Below are 12,308 nucleotides of genomic sequence, written 5' to 3'. Positions count from 1 at the left end.
TGGTGCCTGAGGACCATTAGACCAGGTGGCAGGCCCTTTCTTAGGCCTCCGCCAGCTCAGGAATCTCCCACTGTGGGCATTTCACTGTAGCAAGGACAAATAAATGGAACCTGGGTTAGAACCAGGAACACAGGGGGAAGAAGGTCTAGAAGGCATTTGTGCCTCTTCCCAGAGCTTTCCTTCGGTTTGAAGGCAGGAACAAACCCCAGGGTGCTACCCATGGTTGAGCAGGCGGTGTGGGGAGCTGAATGAGGTTGGGATGTGTGGGCATCTTCTCCCAGGTAGGACCTAACATATACTCGTAGCGCCACGCTACGGCCACTCTTGAGTGGGGGAGGGCGGGTACAATACTGCTGAGTCAGTTCATCCTACAAACACTCGCTGACAAAGAGTAGGAGGGCAGGAGGTGAACTGCTTGATAAGTTACCGAGTTCACTGGAAATACTATGTCCAAAAATTTTGGCTAAGAAAGTGGCCATATTTATGCATTTGATGCATAAGTCCAAGTCCCGGGCATAAAAGAGAGAAGCTGGACTCCTGTGGGCCTCCCCACTGGCCCCCTGAGCTGCCCTTTCCTCACCTGGTGACCATTCCTTCATGCCCTCTTCAAATCTGACTACAAAGTGGGGTGGAGGATGGAGGAATGCCCGTTCAAAGACGAAAAGGAAGAAGCAGAACTGGGCAGAGAAAGCCCCCAGACCCTGCTGCAGATCTGACTTTGCAGAAGGAAAAAGGGGAGGGGACTGGGTTGGGTAAGGAGAGCCTCAGATCTGACAAAGCCTGTGCCAACTCGGTGGGAGTTCTGGGGCAAAGACTGCCCAATAGCCAAGTCCTGTGTTGGGCAGACACTGGCAACTCGGCTGAGCTCAGCCCTTGGCTGCGAGCTGCCTGGGAAGAGCATGGCTTTGGCTCAAAAGCTAAGGTGGTCCTGACAGTGGTGTAGATGGAGGGGGTCAGCTAACTGCTAAGAAGGCCAAATTTTTGTTTCTTCTTGTTTGAATGCTGTATATTTGATTCCTAGAAAGACACAAACTACTGAAAGTGACTCAAGAAGATATAAAAGTCTGAAAATACCTACAAAAAAAAAGAGATTAAATTAGGAACTTAAAAAACGACCCCCAAAGAAAAGCCCAGGACCAGATGGCTTCACTGGTGAATTCTACTAAACATTTAAAGAAGAATTAACACCAATAATTTGCAAACACTTTCACAAAATAGGAGAGGAGAAAGTACTTGACAATTCATTCTGTGAGGTCAGTATTATCCAGACAAAGACATTACAAGAAAACTACAGACCAATATCCTTTATAAATATAGACATAAAAATCCTCAACACAATGGTAGCAAATCAAATACAGCAACTCATAAATAGAAGTACCTACTATGAGAAGTATGTATCATATATAAGTACATATACCCGGGATTTATCCCAGAAATGCAAGATTGGTTCAGTATACAAATATCAATCAATGTATTACAGCGTATTAATAGAATGAAAGACAAAAATCATGTCATCATCTCAAAAGGTGCAGAAAAATTGTTTGACAAAACCCAACCCCCACGTATGCTAAAACATTCACTAGACGAGGAAGAAATAGAATTATGATGTTCTTCAGCTTATTATCCTTTTATCCTTCTCAACTGTCCTCACACATTCCAGACTCCTGGGTATTTTAAGCAAAGCTCTTCATATTGCAGCGTCCATTTCAGTCTCCACTCATCTATCAGTATTCTTACTCAGGTAGTTACACCGAAGGGTCCTGCCTTTCTACCCACATCTGACAGTTCCCCCACCTCCACAGGCGTGCACACATGCTGTGGGTGACTATCCAATTCATCATATAGGTTTAAGGATTAATCTTTTTTAAATTAAATTAAATTAATTATTTTTAAGGAGGGCGCAGCCCACAGTGGCCCATGCGGAGATCGAACCGGCAGTGTTGGTATTGTCAGCACAACGCTCTAACCGTCTGAGCTAACGGGCCACCCACGGATTAATCTTAAATCTCATGTTCTTAAGGAAAGTTTTCTGCTCCACCCAAGTCTGACTTAAGTCCTCTCCTATTTATTTGGCTCTATCACATTCTATGCATACCCACGTCAAGTGCTTGTTATTTCTTGTCTATATCCCCAAGGATATTGTAAAATCCTTGGTGACAAAAGACTCTTGTTAAATTATATCCCAATATCTGATGTGTCCACAGCCCTCAATTTATAATTTGTCAGTCATATGTCAGTTGAGTGTCCCCTGCTCCTTGATGACTCGGTGAAATTTGGTCCAAACTATAATTTCGCAATGTGTAAGAGTTCAAAATCCTCCCCTCTATTTCTAAGAGTTCCCTTTCCTTCTTCCTCAGCCTTTTCTCTGTTCGCTCATTTCTGTGAAATTCTGCACCATTTCTATTTCAGCCTATGAGCCTGAAAGCCTAAAAGGCAGTGATTGTACTGTTTTTAAGAAAATTGGTATTTACATACAATTATTCATATTCAGCTTTTTCTTTTTTCTTTAATTTTAGAAATTTTATTGGAGATTTTGCAGAGTACAAGAGTCAGCACACAGACTCCTCCCATTTTGATCACTCTCTTCTCTTTGTTCTCCCTTCTTTTTTAAAAAAATTAAGATGCTTTTTTTTGTGTATATGAGATCCTATCCCTTAGTGGATAATAAATAGTGACATCTCTCTTTTCATCTGTCAAGCTTTGGTTAAAAAAAAAACACCAAAAAACAAAAACGAAAAACAACAAAATACCTATTGCCCCTTCTCCCCATGTTATATTGAAAGGTAGGAAAAGTCAATTTAACAAACATTATAAAATTTCCCACATATTCAGAATGTTGGATAAATTGTAGACGAACATCAAGGGTGGACCAAAGAATGTTCAGGTACTCCATCAGGTCTAATAAGAAGATATATTTGTACTTCTTTTTGGTATCTAATTTTGTTTTCAAAATCTACTAGTTCCTGGAGAAGGGTTATCTCTTTCTGAATTTTATCCAACTGACTTTTTCTAGCTGTTTGCTGGTTGCTGCTTGTTATTTCAGTTGTTTGATTGCTTTCAGGCTTTTTGTTTTTTGGTTTTTTTTCTCAGGTTCTTGATTTTTTTCCTCCACCTCACGATCTCATGATGTCTGCTGAGAAAAGGTGTTTGTAGTGTGTTTCCTGTTTTTCAGCTTGTGGTCTCATTGTTCCTTTGTGTTCTAGGGGCTGTGTTTAGATCGGCTTATTATTTTGCTCTTGTGGTTTCATACTATTCTGGGGTGGCTTCTCATGCAGCTTGAGGTCAGTGACTTGTTTGTTTCTTAGAGCTGAAGTTCTAACGGTCATTCCAATACCGGCTCTTCTCTGGGTACTTCACTTAGAACTGCTTGATAAGTTACCGAGTTCACTGGAAATAATATGTCCAAAAATTTTGGCTAAGAAAGTGGCCATATTTATGCATTTGATGGCATGTTAATCTTGTGCAAGAAAAAACTAGTTGTCATGCAGGGTGTCAGGTGGGGTCTCTGGTCCCGCTCCCCACATAAGAACGCAGGATATGGTGAGGCCAAAAAGGAACACCCATGGAGCCATAGATAAGGGAATCATACCACTATATTCTTGCTGGTGGCTGGGTTGGAGACACAGGAAGCAGGAGCCACACAATCCGAAATGCACTCTCCGTCCTTACTAGTCCCCCCCGCCCCCATTTTCTGCTAGCTTAGCCACAGCAGTTATATTAGTGGCCAATGGCTCACTGGTTACAGCTGACGGCCAACTAGCCACAGCTGATGGTCATTTGATCACAGTCGATGGCCATTTACTACCCGAGCCAGCACCTTTCTATGTGAGGCCGAGAGCCTGGAAACTGCACTCCTGGCTCTGTCCCTACACAGACTTTCTGTTTTTTTATGATTCAGTCTTGGTAGGTTGTATGTTTCTAGGAATTGTATCCATTTCTCCTAGTTTATTCATTTGTTGGCATATAATTGTTCATAGAGGTCTCTTATGATCCTTTGTATTCCTGTGGTATCAAGTGTAATGTCTCCTCTTTCATTTCTGATTTTATTTGTTTGAGTCTTCTCTCTCTGTTTTTAAAATTAGCCCAGCTAAAAGTTTGTCACCTTTGTTTACATTTTTAAAAAACATCTCTTAGTTTTGTTGAGCTTTTCCACTGTTTTTCTGGTCTCTAGTTCTGCTCTGAACTTTATTTCCTTCCTCTGTTAACTTTGGGCTTTCTTCTTTCTTTTCTGGTTCTTTGAGATACAAAGTTGTTTGAGATCTTTCTACTTTTATTAATGGAGGCATTTATCCCTATAACCTTCCCTCTTAAAATTGCTTTTGCAGCATTCCCTTTTTGCATATTGCATTCCCATTGTTTGTTTCAAACTATTTTTTTATTTCCCTTTTGACTTCTTCCTTGTCATTCAGGGATGTATTGTTTAATTTCCATGTTTTGTGAATTTTCCAGTTTTTCTCCTGTTACTAACTTCTCTAGTTTCACACTGTTGTGGTCAGAAGAGATAGTTGGTATTTTTTCAACATTTCAAATTTGCTCAGACTTGTTTTATACATGTATGCATACTGTTTCTAGACATTGAACAACAGGCTGTTCAGGACTGATCCCTTAGGTGGGTCAGAAGTATGAAAACTGAAAGTGGATGACAATTGGGATCTTCACAAAGAAATGAGAGACCAAAAAATATTAAATGTCTGGAAAAATACAAAAGATTCTTTTTAACATTTAAAAATTTCTTCAAAAGGCAATTGACCCTTGAAAGCAAAATAATCACAATATATTGTTGACTTTATATTTTCTGTAAATGTAAAATGTGTAACTGCAATAACGCAGAAGATAGGAGGGAGGAATTAATAGTATAATGTTATAAAGATCTTATAGCCTATGTGAAGTGATATGATAATAACTGAAGGTAGAATATAAGTTGAAAGTGTATATTGTAAATTGTGGAGCAACCACTAAGAAAATAAAATGAGGAACAGTTAATGAAGCAATCATGGAAATAAAATGGAATTGAAAAAATTAACCAAAAAAAGCAGAAAAAAGGAAAAAGAGCAGATGGGACAAATAGAAACAAATAGCAAGAAGATGAATTTAAACACAGCAATATCAATAATCATATTAGATATAAACTATCTAAATGCTCTGATTATAAGATAGATTGGATAAAAAAAAAAGCAAGACCCAACTGCACGCTGTCTAAAGGAAATTCCCCTGTAAATATAAAGACACAGACAGGTTAAAGGAGGAGAATTGAAAAATAGAAACCACGAAAAAGATATGCCATGCTGGATTAAGCACATGAGACCTGCAGTGGTTGTATTAATACGAAGGAGGTTTGAGAACAATACCATCTCCATCCACATCCAGGCTAAAGGAACTTTCATCACGGTAAATAGGTGAACTCGTCCACAAGATACGATAATACAGAATGTGCATGTGCCTCATAAGTAACTGAGCTTTAATGAAACAAAAGAACTTCAAGAAGTAAAAGCTGACACAAATGAATGGAGAAATAGGCAAACCACATTTGCAGTTGGAGATTTCAATACTCCTGTCTCAATACCGTATATTATTTTCTCTTTTTCCCAAACTGAGCACAGACTAGGAAGGGAAGAGAAACTGTTTCATGATTCAGATTTCTCCCCATCCCCCTCTGACTTGCGGTTTCATTCCCACAATTCACACAGTCTTATCTGAAGAGGATTCTGGAGGAAGTTTCAAGCCTCAGCATTTGGCACGGGTGTTCCTGTATTTGCAATGATTTGCACGCGATGGCCCATGGTTGTGGGCCTCTTGTTCCAATATGTGCTCAGCTGGTGCAGATATTTTTCCTTTTTTATGTGTCTCTTTAGTGACCTGAGGTCATCAGTAACCCGGGAATCTCTGACTGTGAAGGCTGCGACAGAGGATACTGTAGGGAAGAGATCTGGGATTGCACAGCAGTATCAGAGATGAGCTTGAGTTTGTGTGTGAGGGTGCAGTGCTGGGGACCGAGCAAGTGTGGGTGGACAGATAGGACTGACAACGCCGGCTAACCTGGCTCATTTCATCTGACTCAGAGAGCTGAGTCCCAGATCTACACGGGACAGAGGGGCAGACATGGGACCCCTGCATAGGAACTTGCCCCCCACTGGATCACCAGTGCTCAGCCACAAAGACTCGTTTATTTTGAGACTGAAGTAACAATTTCCAAACCTCTTAATTTTTGTGATTTATCTCTGACTTGAAAAGCATATCCTCACCCTGTGAATGTGTCAGCCAGTGAGGAAGCTCCTCTTTTGAAGCAAACTTTCTGCAGGGTCTCAGTGGCCCCTGGGGACCTGCGTCTCTACTTATAGTTTCCTTGGACTTGTAGAAACGTCAGTATTCAAGCTGCTGGAGGGGTCTGAATGGGGACGCAGGGGGAGATGTCTCCTGCTGGGACAGGTGGACTGTTCTTCAGAGTGCTCTCTTCTGATGAACACACTCCACCCCCCAGGTGTGTATGTGTGTGTCTGTCTGTATTTGGGTGTGTGGTTTTTGCAGATGGAGTTAGGAATGACAGGCTCTGTTCAATGGGCATATAAGGCAGATGAACAAACATCTACAAATAGTGATTTCCTTTAACAGTGTGATTGCCCCATGCATTTATTCATTTAATTCAAACAAAAGGGTATGGACCGAGGCTCTGTGTTGGCTTTCTCCCTTGGTCCCGTGGGGAAACCAGGGGTGAGAGGACAAATGCTCATCTGCTCTTAGGAGACAAGACAATTCAATGACAGGGAAGGGCGGCCTGAGGTCAGGGGGAAACGGGCAGAAGCAACAACAGTTGTTTGGCTTCAGTAAGGGGAGAACTCAGGGAGGGCCAGGTCACAGGGCAACGTGTTGGGGAGAGGTGGGATCTCTCAGCACTCTGTCCTTGTTAGGTTATGTCCAGGTGAGAGAGGCAAGGAGAGCCCGCGGGCCAAGGAAGCTCACACACCAGGGATGAATGCGCTTATACGTCGATGGGTCAAAGTCCCCTTGGCTGTCACTCAGGACCTAACTCATCAATGCCCTCGGGCCAGAGCCTGGAGAGCACCAGGTAGAGCAGGACCATTGCGCCCAGCAGCGCGGACACGCGCCACCTCCTCGCCGCCACCCACGCGCGCAGCCGGGAAAGCAGCCCACGCCGCGCCCGGGCCCGCGCGCGGCACGCCAGGCTCTCGGCCACCCGGCGCTGCCGCTCCTCCGGGCTCGCCGCAGCCAGCTCCTGCGCCAGGCGGTACACGTCGTTGCAGTAGGGGGCGCCCTGGTGGTACCGCACCAGGGGCTCCACCAGCTCCCGCAGCTCCCGCACCTGGGCCTCCAGCGCCCAGCCCTCCGCGCGGTTGTTGAAGGCGCACACGCGGCCCCCGCACTCGGCCACGAGCGCCCGCAGCGCGCGGTTGTCGGTGTCGCGCACGAAGTCCTGCAGCGAGGCCCCCGCCAGGTCCTCCTTGCGCGTGAAGAGCACGACGGTGCGCGCCAGCACCGCGTCGTCGAACAGCTCCTTGAGCGCGCTCACCGCCTGCAGGTCCTGCGCCGTGAAGCGGCCCAGCTGGGTCACCAGCAGCAGCACGTGCGGCCCCGGCGCCGACAGCAGGTAGCAGCGGCTGCGCTCCTCGAAGCCCGGGTCTGTGTTGGGGACCTGGGAGCTGAAAAGGTCCGGGGTGTCCATGACTTCCACGTGCCACCGGCCCCACCTGCAGCTCCCCACCTCGCAGGTTCTGGTCACCGAGGTGGCTCCGAGCCTGGAGAGGAAGCGCCTCTGGCCCAGGATGCTGTTCCCGGTGGCGCTCTTCCCGGCTCCTGTCCTCCCCACCAGGATGAGCCGCAGCCTGGGCTCCTGCAGGCCCTGCGTGGCGTCTTCGGAACCTGGAGGACACGTGACTTGTCAGCTTCCAAACCTTAAAGCACCGCAGCCTGCTTACCTGGGCCTCCGGGAGCCCTCTGAACAAAGGAGAACAATAGTGCCTTCACCTGCGCCTTTCCCCCCTAACCCTGCCTGAGCTCATCTGGTCGGAGCTGCCTGCACTCCCAGCATCTTCACCTTCTATTTCTTTCCCTGTGGCTTCACCACGTGCACCTGTGGATGCTCAGCACCCGGTGAGCGTTTCTCTAGAGGATGCCCCTTTGCAATTCCACACTTGACTTCACCAGACATTATCCCTGCTCGTCCTTACCTTGCACAGCTGTCCCTACTTGACGGCTTCAGGGGCCTCTGCCATACTTCTCCCACAGTCCATCCCAGGGAGGAAGGGCAGGAGGGGGCAGTAGATGGAAGATGAGGGGCTGTCTGGAATCCCAGACATCTGGGTTTGTCTCGCAGCCCCGCCATCGCCAGCTGTGCAGCCATGGGGGTTGCTTAATCTAAGTGTTAAACTGTAGTCACACAACAACCTAGCCAACTGTCCCCCCACCCCCGCCCGTGTCTTTCCTTAAAGAAAGAAGAGTCTGTGATAGTGTGCCTTTCTGGGACTCTGTTCCATCATTGTGTTTACACCTTATGTCTCTCTGTCTGGTCTCCAAAAGATGGTTTGCAGGCAAAGACGGGTAAGATATCTCACGGGACATACAACCCAAGCCAGGTGGAACTGAGTTGACCCCCCGCCGACGTGATGCCTTAGAAAAATATGGGAAGGGCCTTGCCTCCCCTTCCCCCTGCCTAGGAAAAGCCATTGCTAGCTCTGGCTCCTCTCTCGCACCTGTTGTGAGAGAAGTCATGAAGACAATAAAGATCAGTTCTCTCCACTTGTCTCAACGGAACTGTTACAATATGAGAGACTTGACCCTGAGAGGGTACATACCGTAATTAAGACATCATGGGACCTTGTGCTCTGGCTGTTTGCAGACAAAGGGTGATTGGGATAAACATTTTTCTGCTATGATGTATGAGTCTCACAGACCGTGTAAGAAACAGTGTTACTTGTATGAGTGTCAATAAAAACCTCCAGTTGGTCCGATTAGGGGCTCCAGTCCTTTGAGACTGAGAGGCCCCCTGGCCTTCGGAGAGATTTAACTACATTAAGTCTTTGTTTGTTTCTTTCTTAGAAACGTAACCCAAAGCCGCCTCTTCTCGTTTCCTCACTGCCTGTGTTGCGCGGGATGCGACATGAAACCTTTTTGCGAAAACGGGAATAATGATATGGAGTTGTCTCTCTCAGGGTTGTTGAGAGATTAGATGAGATCAGCTCTTTCCTTCTCCCGCTCCCTCTCTCCCTCCTCCTCCCTCTCCTCCCTCTTCAACCTGCTTCCTAATAAGACACCTGTTTAACCCTCCATCCTGGTTCTCTAACATTCTACCTGGTCAATCATACTCCCTCTAGTGCACGGTCTGATACCTCTACACCCTCTTCTGTGGACATGAGAATAGGTTTATTGTCCTCATTTTACCCTTTGGGAACAGGTGCAGGCTGGTCAAAGAAGTTAATATCTCACAGTTGGACAGGGGCAGCAGCGATCCAGCTAAAATGCACATCTCGGGCTCTTGCTGTTTCGCCCCAGACACCTCAGAGACACCCTGGGGCTTGTCTGTTCAGTCCTGAGTCCGCCCGACCCCCTCATCCCCCAGAGCGCACCCGTGGGGGCAAGTGTGCGAGACATGTTCTTACCATAGGTACTTTCTTCATCTCTCGCCAACTTCCGTCCTCCCATGCTGACCTGAAAGAGTCCCAAACACAACTTGTTGGTTCATTCATTCGTCCAATAGGTGTAACTACCTACAATGTGTCAGGCAAAAGCCAAAGAGCTGGTGACAGACACGACAGTGACAACATCATGGTTCCTGCTTGCCCTGGGACTGAGAGTTGAGGGAAGACATTGGAAGGGCCTGGGCTGGGGTTGGAATGATACAGTGAGAGCCTGCGGTGAGCTTGGCTTTTTTTTCTTTTCAGAACCCAAATGAGAGGGCAGACGGGAGACTGGAACACTCACTACGTCGGTGAGGCAGCGTTGGATATTAATCTTTCCCAGGTAATTCTATGTCGGTGACAAAAGCTGTAGATATTACATTTTCCCAGGAGATTGAGTAGTCAGGGAGACTTTGGAAAAACATGAGAACCAGAAAATTTGCTCAGTAACTTCGGGAACCATCAGGGTGGTTGGCCTGGGAGACAAACAGGAAGAGAATTGTAATATTGTTTCTGGAAATTGGAAAAGAAACGTCTCCCAAGCTGATCCGGAGAGCTTCTGACTCTGCTCTCAGGAAGCCAAATAATTTGTCCTGTGTCAAAGTGTCTGAACATGGTCGTGTGCTGGGGAGACTGGACAGGCCCCTCCAACCCCTGCCATTCCTGCCCCTACAGCTGAGGCTTCTCCAAGTAAGGTGGTTACACCCAGTCCGTCATCATTGAATACAAACCTTCTGTGGTCACCGAGACCCTGAGCACAGTGCAGTCTCCTTACCTGCCTCTTCAGCCTCATGGCACCCCACCCCCCAACCCTCCAGCTGCTCCCCAGAGAGCAGATTTCAGGGCCTTTTCCAGCCACTTTGTGCTCTCTCGCCTGTGGCCATTCAGCCTCTGCCGTGCTGCATCTGAGTCCTGTCTGCGCCTCACTGTCCCTTTCAGATTCTACCTCTTCCTGGTTACCACAGGTGACTGTATTCTCTCCCGTTGGCCCCACACGAGGAAAAGCAGAGAGAGAGGTTGGCTGAATAGCTTGTCTCTGGCCAAAGGGCTTAGATGACAGGCTCGGCGGGTCCTTGATCCAACCACGTTGGTGGTTCTGCAGGAACTCCCCTGCCCCCCCCCCCAAGCCCTCAGTCAAGTTCACCCCCATCCCAGGCCTCATGTGAGTATTTTGTGTGTAGAATTCAACACACTCCCATGACTGACGCCAGAGCCAGAATGGAGAGACAGCCACAGATTGAGAGCAAAGAACAAGAATTTAGCTAAAGCCAGAAGTCCTGGTCAAAGATGGAGATGAGAAAGTACAGGGAACCCCCAGGACCCGGGGGTAGGCCCTATAGAACGTCTCACAGAGTTGGAGTGGGGCTGAAAAGTTCTTCCGACGCCTGAGAGCTCAAGTCTGGGATCACAAAAGGCGCACAGTTATTGAAGACCGGAACTCATGTAGAAGCCTATAATGTTAAACCTCCAAGGGAACGACTTCATCCACCTGGTCCAGCACTTCCTGAACCTGTTCTCTTTGGGAGTTAATTATCTAGGGGATTCTTTAAATGTGTAGTTCTTAGGGATTTTGAATCACTGATCTGTACCTTTAAAAAACCACTAACTCTCCCCACCCAGTGATTCTGATGCGTTCAGTCCATGATGTGACTTCTGGCTCGGGTATCCTAGTCCACCCCCTTCATCATCCAGAGCACGTGAGGAAATTCAGATGGCTCAGCGGCCCGCACAGCCCTGGAAGCTTGGGTGGGGGAGCAGGTGTTCAAGGGCACAGGTTTGAAGCCCGTGTTCTCGGCCTTCGATGTCTCTTGCAATACCCTCTTGAGGAGAGTGGAGTGAGTGCTTTGGGCGGTTCAGACCAGATGGCCACAGAATTTTCACCTTGCAGCTTGTTCCGAGGTTAGACTCGCCTATACGTCCCCAGAAATAGCTGCCTGTGCCGAATATGCTTTTGGGGAGTGTTTACTGCCCAGAAGTGTGTTTTGTTCCCTGCAGTGGTCCTAGCCAACTCAGCAGGGGAGCAGGGAAGGGGTGGAGTCTGTCCCAAAGAAGAGCGAGTGCGTCCAGGCTGGATGCTCATCCTTCTTCTGCATTTACTCGGTGTGAAGCTCAGAGCCTCCTTAAACACCTGGGAGTGTGCAGTGAGTGTCTAGATCCCGCTCCCCTGCCTGGTACCTACTAGAAGGCAGGTGCTCACTGAACGAGTTTCCTACAGGCACTGAATTCTTCTGGGTCCTCACATTTCCCAGTTCCGCGCCGGCTCCCTTCCCCTGCTTGGGCTCACCTTTCCTGCAGAAGTGGCGACAGGCTCTGACCTATTGCTTTCCCTTTGGCTGTGAGTGCAGCAGGCTGTGTTCCCAGCACACAGGGAAGTGTAGGCATCTCTCAGACTCAGAGGGCAGGAAGCCCCAGGGTGGGGTTGGGGGAGGGCGGACGAATTAAAGAGACAGAAACATTTGCCAGTGGGGCGCTGGGGATGGGGGTTGGGAAGTTTCCACTATGAAACTCACTCCCTGCTTTGTACTATGGTGATGTTTTCAGAAGGTCCAGTGACATTAATATCGTGTCCATAACAGGGGTATCACCTCAGAGGAGAAGAGCATTTTTTAATTGAATTGCTTGGGTTTTTGCTACTGAGTTGTATGAGTTCCCTGTATATTTTGTATATTAACCCCTTAT

General features: G+C 47.2%; 1 protein-coding gene across 3 annotated transcripts; it reads right to left on the bottom strand.

Moving 5' to 3' along the window:
- Positions 1-5,613: 5,613 nt before the first annotated feature.
- LOC117018013 (GTPase IMAP family member 1-like) lies at positions 5,614-12,007 on the bottom strand. 3 transcript variants are annotated; one of them, XM_033098669.1, is made up of 4 exons: positions 11,914-12,007; positions 9,934-10,105; positions 9,612-9,660; positions 5,616-7,875 (listed from the first exon to the last, which is right to left on the bottom strand). In XM_033098669.1, exons 3-4 carry the CDS (start codon positions 9,652-9,654, stop codon positions 7,010-7,012), a joined length of 909 nt encoding a protein of 302 aa, XP_032954560.1. In that variant the 5' UTR covers positions 9,655-9,660; positions 9,934-10,105; positions 11,914-12,007; the 3' UTR covers positions 5,616-7,009. The 3 variants fall into 3 exon arrangements, with proteins under 3 accessions (XP_032954563.1, XP_032954560.1, XP_032954561.1); XM_033098672.1 differs by lacking the exons at positions 9,934-10,105; positions 11,914-12,007 and adding an exon at positions 11,219-11,828 and having other exon boundaries at positions 5,614-7,875; XM_033098670.1 differs by lacking the exon at positions 9,934-10,105 and having other exon boundaries at positions 11,914-12,001.
- Between the last annotated feature and the right edge of the window lie 301 nt (positions 12,008-12,308).

Source organism: Rhinolophus ferrumequinum, chromosome 26 (assembly GCF_004115265.2).
Source record: "Rhinolophus ferrumequinum isolate MPI-CBG mRhiFer1 chromosome 26, mRhiFer1_v1.p, whole genome shotgun sequence".
NCBI classification, from domain to species: Eukaryota; Metazoa; Chordata; class Mammalia; order Chiroptera; family Rhinolophidae; genus Rhinolophus; species Rhinolophus ferrumequinum.
Note: the sequence above shows the minus strand (reverse complement) of the source record. Positions and strands in the feature narration are given on the sequence as shown.